General features: G+C 32.2%; 1 protein-coding gene across 8 annotated transcripts in view; it reads left to right on the forward strand.

Annotated features, from left to right (window-relative positions):
- The window catches only part of LOC122350791 (citron Rho-interacting kinase), a 49,224-nt gene that overhangs the window by 13,020 nt on the left and 21,204 nt on the right, over window positions 1–15,000 (forward strand). For all 8 annotated transcript variants that reach the window (XM_043247512.1, XM_043247509.1, XM_043247513.1 and 5 more), the window contains exons 8-15: window positions 221–361; window positions 1,638–1,763; window positions 3,408–3,503; window positions 3,734–3,850; window positions 4,711–4,820; window positions 6,195–6,369; window positions 7,636–7,833; window positions 9,795–9,848. In XM_043247512.1, coding sequence (XP_043103447.1) covers window positions 221–361; window positions 1,638–1,763; window positions 3,408–3,503; window positions 3,734–3,850; window positions 4,711–4,820; window positions 6,195–6,369; window positions 7,636–7,833; window positions 9,795–9,848 — 1,017 coding nt within the window. The remainder of the gene's footprint in view (window positions 1–220; window positions 362–1,637; window positions 1,764–3,407; window positions 3,504–3,733; window positions 3,851–4,710; window positions 4,821–6,194; window positions 6,370–7,635; window positions 7,834–9,794; window positions 9,849–15,000) is intronic.

Consider the following 15,000-nt stretch of genomic DNA (forward strand, 5'->3'; position numbering starts at 1 on the left):
CATTTTGTTTAATTGATAAATTTAAAGTTCACTTATAATTTGTACTTTCAAAAACAATCAATTTCACTGTATTTCGGTGTATAATTACGTACAATGCCTTGTGGGAACAGCTGACAGTTTTTCGCTTCCAAACCAATGGCCAGGTTTTCACTTTAGCAGTTTTAGTCTGTATTTTTCTGTAATTTTTTTTTTTACCGTGCCGTTCCCTTCTCTCTCTCAGGCCGTGAAGGCGAGCACAGAAGCCACTGAACTCCTGCAGAACGTCCGTCAGGCTAAAGAACGTCTGGAGCGAGATCTGGAGCGTTTTCAGACCAAAGAGGACTCCACCGACAGCCTGCGCAGACGCCTGCGAGAGACCGAGGTGACGCACTGCATCATTTCTCATCAATTAGATATCATTAGATCGGATTCGACTTCATTCTCTTTAAACAAAGAACGAGCAGGAAACTGTTCCTGTAACTCAAACAGCAAATCCTGAAGGGATTAAATCAATAATAGACGTATCGTATATAAATATGAGCATCATAATTAACCCATCGTAATCCACTTTAAGTCTCAAGCTCACAGGTAATTTTCTGAATTTTTCAAGTACACACACACACACACACACACACACACACACACACACACAGTCTTGAATCAAAAAATATTTACCTGAAATTAAATGAGTTTTTGCTTAAAATAAGTACAATATATTCCAATAGGGTAATAAAAATATTTTCTTCCTTTTTAATAGTTTAGTGTTTTTTTTTTTTTTTGAAAACTAAGTTATTTTGCAGCTCAGGTAAACATATCTTGATTAAAGATGATTAGATATTTCTACTGGGAAACAAGACACAAATAGTAATTGTGATAGTGGATAAAAACTGGATGAGAAAATGCTTAAAAGCAGAAATAATATCAGCCATTTGATGATAATAATAATATTATTTTTCACTATAAATTAATTGTGTTTTTCTCACCCCACCGGCGGATATTTACATAAACTCACTTAATTTAGACGCATATCGGGAAAAACTTAATTTCTTTAAAAAAAAAAACACCTTTGGAGTAATAGTTTTGTTTGTTTTTTTACGTTTAGACATTTTAACAAAAATAAGACAAAAATACAAAGAACATTTTTTTGCAGGTATTTTTTTTTATTTTTCTTTTTTCTTTTTTTTAAGAATATTTAGATATTTATACAGGGAAAACAAGACAGGAATATTAAGTTAGACCACATTTTTCACAAGTTATTTCAACAAGAAGAAATGCAAAAATATTTTTTAAAGTTTCTTAACTGAACATCCTTAACTGATACATATTTCAGAAAACATATCCTAACTAATTGTTTCTCGAGTAACAAAAACAAAAGACAAAAGTAAAATATAATGATCTGTTTTTGTGTTACGTAGACCATCTCAGCTCATCGCTTACAGTTTATAACCTTAATTTTAAAATCTGATTTATTAATATGAATGCTGTCCCAGGGGCTACTTCTACCTATCTAACCCCTAAATTAAATTTATTGGTGAAATTCATTCAAACTGTGATGCTAAGTAAGGTTTCCGACTTGAATAAGTTCAGATTTAATGCGAGTTGCCATGGAAACATCACCAAAATGAGTTTTTTCCTTCTTTTTTTTTTGCGTGAAACAGGATGGCAAGAAAACCCTAGAGAACCAGGTGAAGAGGCTGGAGATGGTGGAGCGGAGAGAAACTAAACTCAAAGAAGACATTCAGACCAAGTCGCAGCAGATCCAACAGATGGCCGACAAAATCATGGTAAGCCCGAGACGCGAGCGAGCGCTGAGCTCCCGCTGATTTACACATTGTGTATCTTAAACACACACACACACAAACAAACAGGTAAACACTGGAGCTGTCGATGAAATGCGATTGCCGCGCTCCAGAAACGTCTTCTGGAGGTGTCGCATGCACCGAGTAAAGCGACTTAAGACGCGTAACACCTCTTAGTCACGCGCGGCATACCTCCTCAAACCCTCACGCTCGCATTCAACACGCATTTTCTGTTTTATTCCTTTTTTCTTCGACCTGCTTAGCCTGGCAGTGTCGGCGCTTCGTTTCCTCCGCTCCCAGCATGCTCTCTGGCCCTGTCACGGCTCCAAAAGTGACAGATTGCGGTGGATCATCTCGGTCTTGGGCCACGATCATGAGTGTCACAATGACGATGTGTTTTTAGCTGGATGGTTTCTACCGTACATTATTGATTTTTATGAATTAGTCACGATTAACAAGTAATTAAAATTGAAATGGCACATTTTGAGTTCATCTGGAGACCAGCGGTGTTATCGGTAATTAATAACAAAACTATTAAATCTATGAAAACAAGCTGTGCATTTACTGAATGATCACTGTGCTGCGTATGAGTTATTGCACTGCATTTCATGTATCCTAATTTTTTTGTTCTTAACTCTTTTAATGCGTTTAAAATATTTTTTTTTTGTTGATTTTAATTCCTTTTTAATTTAAAGCACTTTAAATTACCATTGTGCATGAAATGTGTTATATACATGAACTTGCCTTGTCTATTAAAAATTGTTTTAGTTTAATTAAAATAAAGCTGACATAACACAAAATATGAATATTGTGCTAAAAAGCTTTGAGAGTTAGTTTTAAACGCCATGAAAGTAAAGAATTAAATCAGATAATAAAATAAAAAAAATATATAAAATACAATAAATATTACAAAAGCACATAATAAAAAATACTAAAATAAATTTTTTCAAATAAAAATTTAAAATGCATAAAACAATTTACCCATAGCAAAGTATAAATAAACCATATGCAGTATATAAAATAATTATTTAAAAGATTATAAACTAATAACTTTTACTGTATTACACAGTAAAAGTCATGGATTTTGTACTTGCAAAAATTATATATTTACTGTATAATTACATACAATGCAATAGTAAACCATTTATTAAAATATATACACACACACACACACATATATATGGTAGGGTAATTTGCAATTTGCAGCTAATTAACTGCAACCAATTAACTGATTAACAGGTTAATTAAAACTATTAAAAACGGTTTTCATTCATTGATTTATAAAGTAAATATTATATATTAATATTATATATAAATAATTTGCTTAAATAAAAATAAAAATAAAAGCAATACACAAATATTTAAAATATATATTATTTAAATGACAAAAGCTCAAATTGATAAAAACCTGAAAAAAAATAAAAATCAAAGCTGAAGATATAAAAACAAGAGCTAGTCCAAGATATTAATGAAATACTATAAAAGTATATAAATAATACAAAAATATCAGTACTAGAGACTTGTTAGGGAAAATTTTTTTTTTCCTTTTTTTTTTTTTTTTTATTTAATTTTTTTTTGGTTTTTAGGACAAAGTACCGTAGCAATTCTTCCTCTATTGTCTGTGTGCAGGAACTGGAAGAGAACTTTCGTGAAACACAGGCAACGGCGCAGCGTATGGAAACACACCTGGAACAGAACGAAAAGCTTTACGAAGACAAGATCAAGGTCACACACACACACACACTTCCGCTCGACAAATATCAAGGATGTTCGACAGAGTGCTTTACCTCCATCATTGAGTTTACACAGGACCGATACACTTCAGTGCTCCATATTAATTTTATAGCTACTGACTAAAAGATCCTTCCTTCGTGTTTATCTTTGGATTTAGACGAAACCTTTAAAGGCCTCATTTCGTTTGTCAGGTGTAGAAACCCGGTGCTCGTGTTTTGTAGGTTTTAGAGACTCAAATGAAGGCTGATTTGGCTGAAAAGGAACTGCTGGAGTCTAAGCAGAGCACGTTTGAAGAGGAATCTCGCGAGCGGGGAAAAGTGATCAGCGACCAGGCCGCGGTAACATGTTATTTTTGCTTTTCTGACAGGCTATAATTTTTCATTTGGAAAAAATAACATAGTGTGACCCTATTAATTAACACCGATCTATGTGATGTTGTGCAAGACGCATATTATATTTATATTTATTATTATTATTATTATTATATTATTTTTTTGCATCATGGCATGTTATTGTATTGTAAAATATAATAACATAATAATATATCGTATTGTAAAATATAATAACATGTAAAAAATCAGCAGGGAATTTGTTAAAAAAAAAACACATTGTATGGAAATAATTATTTTACTAAAAGAGATAAAATACAGGCTTATACTAAAATATATTCAGAAGTATAATTACCGTCTAAAATGTCTCTGTACCAATTTTACTACAACATCAATAACTATTGGACCTATTTTGAATATTTGATTTAGCTTAAAGAGAAATTATGAGTTAATCCTACTAATAATTACAAATACAGACTTGCAGACATATATGATGTAGACATATATTTTTATATTAAGTAAGCAGTGGTTTAAAAAGGTAAAGTGAATCAGTGATCAGTATCTATTATATAGTTTATTTTCCTTTTAATTTTAAAGTTTTAGTAATTTTTGTATTTGTCACATGCATTAAAAATTGTATTATTTACTTTTATTTTAAGTAAGACTTTTTGTGTTATGTTTGGTGCTGTAGGAAGGCCGGTATGGTTGCTTTTGCCAAATTTGGTACTTTTGACACGACTAGTATACTTGGTTGACTATACTGATTCACCAGCTTGACCGGCGCTAACCAGCTGGCCTCAGAAAGAAATCCGAGCTCTTCTGTGAGCTATAATGTCTAGTTTGCTCATACGTGACTATGCTCCATGTAGACCATCAATGCCATGGAGTCAAAGATGACCAATCTGGAGCAGAGGATCGCCGAGCTGTCCGAGGCCAACAAGCTGGCAGCCAACAGCAGCATTTACACGCAGAAAAACATGTGAGTTTCCACACAGACTCCAGCTGATTCACACACCGTATTGCTTGACTGAAGAGCTGTTTGTTTGGATTATTTTTAGTAACGCGTTTAATTATTAATCGAATGATTTTATCACGTTGCGGTTGCCTGTCGTTGCGTAAAAGCGATCAGGCATTCCGCTTCACGCCGTGCTCCAAAATCTCGTCAAATGCACGGTTTGTATTGGATACGGGTTTCTTTGGAAATCATTTTTTTTTTTTTTTTGCGTTAAAGTGTATGCCGGTCACTTACGCTGACGTGCAAAAATACAGAAGCGCACAGCAAAAGTGCTGAAACTTGAAAAAAACGGAAAAATAAAAAAGTATGTCGCTGCTTAACAAAAACGAAAAAAAAAAAGAAACAAAACAATTTAAACCGTAATCATGTGTAATAAAGTAAGTTTTACTGTAACTTGCGGTGTTAAAATAATAGTAAAACACAAAACAATTTATCAACATGATATTTACTATTTCTTTCAAAACAAATATAATAAAATAAAAATATTTATGGGTCAAAGGTAATAATGCAAAAATTTTTTTTTGTTTTTCTGAGCCAAAAATAAATATAACAAATTTTTCCGATTTACTAAATTTACTCTTTAAAATGTCATTCAGTGTCATTCAGTCTTGTCGGTCATATTTACAACAAAAAACAATTTATGACCAAGCCAAATACTATTTTATTTTTTTTTTGTCGGTAATTGAATTGTTTACAATTTTTAAATTTTTTACTAATTTAAAACACAATAAAATGTCCTTATTTCTTATTCTTATTTTAATAAGCATGTTGTTTGAATTTTTACGCAGATATTGAGACATGCAGTGTAACACATTATATCAACCAAACACAACATTTTATTCTCCAAAAACTTATTTGAAATTAGCCAATATTATTAAATTTGCTTGGTATGGTCATAAAATCGCTTCTGTGCTTTTTTTGCAAGAGTCTTGTGGCTTATTTCTTTTGCTTTCATGTAGTATTAGCATTAAAACCATTTCATGCTTTTTCATTCACCAGTGTAAGTTCTGGTTTAGATGCCTGCTGGTGAAGTCCCCACTTAACTAGTTTAACCAGTAACAAGTAATTCAGCTCTATGAGGGTCTAGAAACAAGTTTTTGACTGATTGACTGTCTTTGCAATTTTAGTAACACTTTATTTCGATACTAACATTAAGTAACTTTGCAACTACATGTCGACTAGCAGTCATTACAGTATTAAAAGACTTAATATTTTTTTTATTTTAATGGGTCCAGAACATGCGTACAAAGCTACTTATAGTTAGTATAATGTCGAAATGAAGTGCAGCCGTAGTTTTCATCAATTTTCAACCGTTTAAATCTTGTTTGCGATCTTCAGGAAAGCCCAAGAGGAGATGATCTCTGAACTCAGGCAGCAGAAGTTTTATCTGGAGTCTCAGGCTGGAAAACTGGAGGCGCAGAACGCAAAGCTGGAGGAGCATCTGGAGAAACTGACCCAACAAGAGCAGACCAACAAGAGCAGAGTGCTGGAGCTGGAGGCCAGACTGCGAGAGGTGAGAGAGGAGCTTCCCCAAAACAAACTAAAGATTCTGATTGTTGTGATACATTTTTTCAGGTTCCTTTTAGGTAATAGAAAGTTCAAAAGAACAGCATTTTCAGATTTTTAGCACTTTGATCAATTTAGTGCATCCTTGCTGAATAAATCCACTTCAGATAACGACAAAAAAGTAACATTTCTTGTTTGAAATCGTTTTAATCATGCCTTTTTCAGGTCATTTAGTAGCCCAGCAGGGTGACGGATATTCCATGTGGTCTTTTAATTGTTACGAGCCTGTGATTAATATGATTATTAGAGTATAAGCTCTGATCTGCCAAACATGACTGTAAGGCGTGAATATATTATGTTACAAACATTAACATCATGAACTTCTGTAAAGATGCTTTGAATCTGCTCATGTTTTGTAATATGCAGTACAGATACGATTGACTTGATGCACTCGGGGAGAATTCTGAGTCGTATTTCAATCCCAAAATTAACAGAAAGAAATTAATACGAAAGCTAAGACTATTCAAAAACTATAAGTATACATACACACACACAAACACACACACACACACACACACATATATATATATATATATATATATATATATATATATATATATATATATATATATATATATAATTATTATAATTTTTTTTTATTATTATTTATTTTATTTTTTTAATTTTTTTCTTGCATCATGGCATTATTTTTAATTTCTCGTCATTTAAAAAAAAATATTGATTTGAGTAAAACATTGTAATATTATTAGAATTGAAGGTTAATTATTGTGTGTGTGTGATGTAATGTAATTATTAAATACATGTTATTTAACAACCTAATTGCAGAAGGAATAAATAAATTCTTGAACCTTCAGACTTCATTAGAACAGTTTTTGAGAAATTGAGCATATATTGATCCAAGAATAATCGGTCCAGTCCAGCAATTAATATCTTGTCAAGCCAGCTCTCCATTAGTAATGCACTTTAACTTAAACCCGCCACTTCTGGCCCCAAAAATCCCAAAATCCATTATAACACTTCCTCCAGCTAAAAAGTCAGTCTCTTGTCAAAATCAAAATCCACCCGAAGTCTTTTCTTGGCCTGTAAACAGAGCTTGATCATTTTCACTGGAGTGAACAATGTTATCTGTGGAGTCCTTGCATTTTAGTCAAAAACCGTCTTAAACGACGCATCCGTTTCCCGCGAACTCGCAAGGCATCGATGTGCTGCCGAACGGCCGGTGACTCCGGCCCTGCTGTGTGTTCCTCCACAGATGGGTCTGGAGCACGAGGAGCAGAAGCTGGAGATCAAGAGGCAGGTGTCGGAGCTCACGCTGTCCCTGCAGGAGAGAGAAGCTCAGATCAGCAGCCTGCAGGCGGCCCGCCACGCTCTGGAGAGCCAGCTTCAACAGGCCAAGACCGAGCTGGAGGAGACCACCGCCGAGGCCGAGGAGGAGATCACCGTCCTCCGGGTGAGAGAACCGACCCTCTTATTCCTTTCCCTCGTCACTTAGGAGGTGGCGGGTTCGTTTGGAGATCAGTTCTCACTATTAACCAGTTGCTTATTGCTTAAAACTTTATATTACTGCGTTAATCAGCGTGATCGTATTTTAAATCCCTTAATCTCCAAATAGCTAAACTTAACTACCTTAATAATTATTCATAAGCAGCAAATTAATGCATTATTTAAAAGTCATTTTTCCAGTTTATGACGTCTTAAAAACATTTTTTTTTACAGTTTAGGCAAAAAATATAGTTGTCAGATGATTAATAGCGATTAATTACATCCAGAATAAAAGCTTTGTTTACATTATATTTGTATGTGCACTGTTTATATTTATTTAATTCATTTATAATTCGACACGCACGCAGTATATATTTTTAAATGTTTACCTTAATACATTCATATATTCGTATTCTTATATTTCATATTATATTCTTAAATATATACTTACATATTTGCATTTAGACATACACAATATATACATATTTTATGTAAACTGTATTATGAATGCGATTTATTATTTGAAAGCCAATAATTTTATTTTACTGAGATCACTGATTAAAAGGTCTTTTCTCGCACTATTTTTGATAAAATAGTAAGCAGAGTAGAGCAATAAATAAATGTGATGAAACAGTTATTTAACCTACGTTCAAAAAGAAAAGAAAGTTTGCATGTGTGTTTTTATTGTGAGTATCATATTTAATCTATCAGGTGAGAATATGGAGGAATAAAATGTACTTGAGTAAAATAATACCCCAAACTGAGCAAAAGAATGATAATTTTCTGCAGACACTGGCATTTATGTGGCCTAAAGTATGAAACTCTGATGCTTGTAATGCAAATCAATGAGATCTTTATAACAATATTGCGGGCACTAAATGAAACATAAATATCAGTCCTCACTCTATATATCCAATAAGATGATGTTTGAATCTTTATTTGGATGATCAAAACATTTATTGCAATGCAATGCAATGCAACGATGACCAAATAAACGTTTCTTAAAACCCCGATGGTCATATTTGATGCGTTATGACCTGATTTGAAAATATTTACTGATATGCTGACTTTGAAACATTGCTAAAATTAATCAAATCTCATGTTTACTTCATAAAACTCAATAACATGTTCGTGCAGTTTTTAGTGCTGTCGCATCCGAAATAAAAGGTTTTGTTTACATAATATATGTTTGTGTATATTTACTATATAGACACGCATGCATGAATATATTTTAGAAAATGTTACGTTTATATATTAAAATATGCATTTATGTACAAATATGTGTATACGCTGTATGTGTGTGTATTTATATGCACACACACACACATACACACACACACACATATTATAAGCAAATATTAATTGTTAGACAGCCCTACCAACTATACTAAAAGACTTTTACTCGCTAAAGTTTTACTTGAATAAAAAAGTAGATTTAGATTTTCAGCAGGTTTTGATCATTTAGAGACCTTTTATAATTTCTGCATCAGACACAATGCAGTAGTTTTGTAAGCGACGTCTAGTGCAACTAGAACGTTTGCGTCCCGGGCGAAGCTAAAGTTTCAAAGTAGCTTGCGAAGGATCAGCAGTCGATGCAATCCCTATCATTTCCCACCACCGTATCCCAGACTCCACGCATCTCGGCGGAAACGAGTAATCATGCGGCCCATCTCTCAGTGGACCATTGTGTTCCTCTCCTTCACGGCGCTGTAAACATCTTCCCACGCTCTCCCGTTTCGAAGCGTCGATGACACGGTCTCCTCCTCGCGGCCCGCCGCTCTCATGCGTGACTTCACGCTCCCGTCCCGACACTCGAGTTCATTTCGCAGCGCTCGAATGCACTTCACTGCGGCGCTCCGGCGGAGTGAGCACTTCTTGCAAACGTGGCAGTTTTCGCTCTCATTTCGTGTCTCTTTTTTTCTCTTTAAGGCCCACCGGGATGAAATCCAGCGCAAGTTTGATGCCCTGCGAGACAGCTGTGCGGTATGCAAATGAGCTTTTCTCTGTTTTTGACTCATCGCTTGTGACCCACACCAGTCCTACCTGTACTGATAGAAAGAGTGCATCCATAAGCAGAATCTGAGTCAGAGATAAATCCATAAATAACACTTAAATATCAGTTTAACAGTTTAGGGGTGGTAAGGTTTTTGAAATATTACCGAAAAGAGTTATTTTATGCTCACCAAGGCTGCATTTGATTTGAGAGTGCAGTAAAACACAGTAATAATGCGAAATATTTTTACCATTTAAAATGAGTTTGTTTTATTTTAAAATGTATTAAAATGTAATTTATTCCTTTGATGCAAAGCCGAATTTTCAGCATCTTTACTCCAGTCTTCAGTGTCACATGATCCTTCAGAATCGTTCTAATTTGCTGCTCAAAAACATTTATTATTATTATCAATGCTTTTTTGGTAAAAAAATATAAAAAAAACAGCATTTACTTAAAATAGAAATATTTTGTAACAGATTTAATGTAATGCAATAAAAGTGTTAATGTCTTTAAAAAAAGTGTAAAATGTAAAGTGTGTTATTTGAATCAATGACTAGATCTGTGCCATTTTAGTCATTGTTTTCAATAGATTTAAACAGCTCAGCAGGGAGACAAATAACCTCTTAATTAAAAAGGCGCTCATAAAAATGGCACATTTGAAAAGAATTTGTAAACTATGATTTAAAATACTTTCAGATGAAGAAGAGCATGTCACACTGCTGTTGCAATTTAATAAATCAGGTCATGCAACCCATTCACCAAGATATTAAAAAATATGTTAGTGCTGTCAAACGATTAAACACGATTAATCGCATACAAAATAAACGTTTTTGTTTACATAATGTATGTATATGCACTGTGCCTATTTATTATATATAAATAGAGACATACGTGTATAAACATATCTTATGTTTATATTTTAAGATATAATATTAAGTTACATATAATATAAGTTACATGAATATAAATATAGACTGTAAATATTTTCAAAATTTATATTGGATGTAATTTCATATATATATATATATATATATATATATATATATATATATATATATATATATATATATATATATATATAATTTGCCAGCACTAAAATATATCTAATTAGCATTTGCCAGTTTTATCTTAAGCAGCTTAAATATTACATATAAAAATAACCAAAAATTACCAAAAAGGATGATTTTTAAAGGATCACATATCACTGAACTTACAGAATTACAGAAAATAGTTACTTTAAATTGTTACACAATATTATTGTTTACCTTTGTAAGCAGAAGACAACTTAGGAATATATATATATATATATATATATATATATATATAGATCCTAAGTTGTGTGTGTGTATATATATATATATATATATATATATATATATATATAGATCCTAAGTTGTGTGTGTATATATATATATATATATATATATATATATATATATATATATATATATATATATATATATATATATATATATATATATATATATATATATATATATATATAGATATATATAGATATATAGATAGATATATATATATATATATATATATATAGATTATACACACACACACACACACACACACACGCAAAGTCCACCATTTTATTTTCCAATGCATCTGTTTTCAAGCTCCCTGAAAGTTGTTCCTCCAGCAGTCCTTGATTTGGGGAACGGTTGCATTCTGAAGTGCTTTTGTTTGCGTTGCCCCTGGAGTGTGTTTCATTATTATCAAGCGCAGCGCATCTCTGCCCTACTTTCACTGTCCACCCACACTCAAGCTGTTTGAGCGTCTCCAACCGATGCAATATTCTCACCCGGCCCCGGCGCTGTTTTTAGACGCCCATCTCCTCCACCGCGCCAACGAGTTATATTACATTTTTTCCTCCATCACGCTCCTTGGCGATCGCGACCGGAGCTCAGATGAACGCGTAAACTTGGAAATGAGAATGTGATTGTCGTGTTTGTATGTATTACTATTGCTCACACTTACGGTTAAGGGCTTGTGTGAGTGTTAGCTGTAAAGGGTCAGTCCGTCTCGGTGAGTTTTGCTGATGGTGTGACTGCAGAGAGACAGGTGTGCAGCGTTTGCTCTTCGATCTGTCTTTGGTAAGCTCTTATAATCCCAGCCCCCGGTGACAGCTCTCTTTCCACCAAACACGCTTTGATCTTCTCCATTTTGAGCTGTTTTGTGTACGGCGAGGCCGTAAAATAACATTGTTTTCCTTTGCACTTTAATGCGACGAATTACATGCATATTAAATGCCCGCGAAACGCTAAAAACAATGATAGGGTGTCATGCATAAATCTCAGATATCTTAGATATGCTCTTAATATTTTTTGTCATTTTGTCTGAATGTCAGAATTTGTGAGATTTAGTAATTTGAGGTTTATTAGAAAGCTTACGTAAAAAATATATAAAATAATTAAATGTTGAAAGTTTTTTTTTTTTTTGTGTGTGTGTGTGAGACTGTTTAGTAATGTGGGCACATTCATGTTTTATGGATTTATGGAGCGCAAAATATTGTTTAGATTTTAAATGAAAAGATCAAATTAGACCCAGAGGGCCCCAAGTGGCATCTTGTGGTATTTTTTTTTTATTTAATTCTTACTGGCATTTATTGGGTTTTTTTTATTTTAGAGTGAAATTAATCATTAATCCTGAAATAATGGGGAAAAAATAATGGAATATTTTTACTTAAATATGAGCAATTAAACATTTATATGTTTTGTCTAATTCACTGTAAAAAAAAAAAAATATATATATATATATATATATATATATATATATATATATATATATATATATATATATTTTTTTTTTTTTTTTTTTTTTTACAGTGAATTAGACAAAACATATAAATATATATATATTTTTTTATTTATTTATTTTATTTTATTTTATTTTATTTTTTTACAATAAAAGTTAGGTAAGGTGGCTTTGAATAATTTTACATTTAAAAACTGACCAAAATTGTAATGTAGTGGTTGATAGTTGATTTAGTGTTTAACATGAATGAAAATGTAAAAATATGAATATGTATACTTTTATACTAATGTAAATGATATACATTTAAACATTCTGCAGAAGTTAAATGGATAAGATGGCCTCTAAATAATTTTACATTTGAATAATAAAAAGAAATTGTATAGTTGATTTAGTAGTTTACAATAATTACTTAATTACACCTATATAATATTATAGAATATTATATAATACTATTTTAAATTCTACAAAAGTTCGGTAAAAATTGTGAATAATTAAAAATGTTGTGCCGTGAGAACTATTTGTTTTTGTTTATTTTGCATCATCGTCATCCTGCACATGCATCTAAATCCATTGCTATTTTCTTCTATTAAAAAACACCTAGCAACCAAGCATAACACCCTAGCAACCACACAGAATTATGCAAACAGATGCATTTTATCTAAATAAGAGAATCGAGTAATCGTAATGTAAAATGACAAAAATAAACACTTAATGTTTTATTAAACGCAGAGGACATCGACGATAATCGCTAGAAATGAAGCGCGTCCAACTAAGCAAGCCAGAGCGAGTGAGCTAGTGTTTTTTTGGTCAGTAGTTAAAGTGGGTCAGTGTGTGTGCCTTTAACAGTAATGACAATAATAATGAGCGCAGGAACCTCCTCCGCACCAGAGGAGTGCTTGGCAGCGCTGAGCGCCAACACTCTTGACCAGCGCCGCAGTTTCATGCAAACCTGCGTCTCTTCTGCTTGTCAGATGGAGGCTTCGGAAATGTGTGAAGAAACAAGAAAACGCTTCTAAAAAAGGTTTTAGTCAAAGTCGGTTTTCTGATGAAGTTCAGAGTACACTACCGGTAAAAGTTTTTGAACAGTGCGATTTTATTTATTTATTTAATTTTATTTTTTAAAGATCCCAAGCACAGTAAAAATTGTGAAATATTTTTACTATTTAAAATGATTGTTTTCTATTTAAATATTTTTTTAAATGCAATTTCTTCCCGCGTTTTCAAAGCTGAATTTTTAGAATTAATGGCATCATTAGTGCAGTTATGTAATGTATGCATGCATAGTAGAATTTCTTCATAGAAAATTCGGTAGAACAACAATTTGTGTGACGTTATAAATGTCTTTATCATCGCTTTTGATTAATTCATAGCATCCTTGCTAAATAAAAGTATTAATTTCTGTAATACCTCCATATAACGCGCACAAAAATATACAGACTCCATCTTTTGAATGGTATAGTGTATAATGCTACTTTTTATTTCATAAAAAACTTACCTTTGGATCTTTCTATTCATCATTGCATCTTGAAAAAATGTACTCGGCTGTTTTAAATATTATTAATAATATTATTATTATTATAGTATTATTCCTAAGCAGCATATTAGAATGATGAGAAGTAATGGTGCTGAAAATAAATGGCATTTTACAGTATATTATTTCAGAATTAATGATTTCACTCAGTTATCCTATATGGATATGTCATCCTAAATGTATGCATTAATTTTAATATTATTCTTATATTATCTTATATTCTTATATCATAAAATTGTCTCATAAAAAAATAAATAAATAAAAAAAAATAAAAAAAAAATAATATATATATATATATATATATAATATATATATATATATATTTATTAAACAAAATTTTTGTCATGAGACACAATTTTATGGTATAAGAATATATATATCTTGCTTTGACTGATGTTAAAGTCTGTGAGAACATTTCTGGCGCTCGACAGGATTAAATACACGCCTGTTACACGGCAGGAGCTTTTAAGGACAGGACACGTCCAGAGAGACAGGAAGAGAAGGAAAACAGTTATTTCATAGAGGTTTGAGTCATGGTTTAGATGACATTTTAGCAAGAAAGCTAAGGCTTTAACTTATTCTGCCTGTAAACAGCCCACGTGTCCCGTCACGGTTTCTTTTGTTTTGAAATTAAATCTGAGTTCAGTCGTAAAACAAACATACTGTTATGTAGAAAAGGTCAGTATTTTCCTAATGCACTAATGCCGTGTTTTTTGTGTGTGTGTTTTTTTTTTTTGTAGTAGTAGTAGTATAGTATTATAAAAATATATCCTGTAATTTGGGTTTGGTATGTTTTTTTTTTTTTAAGAAATGCTCAATTATGTTATATATGTATATGCTAAATA

The sequence above is a fragment of the Puntigrus tetrazona genome, chromosome 8 (genome assembly GCF_018831695.1).
Source record: "Puntigrus tetrazona isolate hp1 chromosome 8, ASM1883169v1, whole genome shotgun sequence".
NCBI lineage: Eukaryota > Metazoa > Chordata > Actinopteri > Cypriniformes > Cyprinidae > Puntigrus > Puntigrus tetrazona.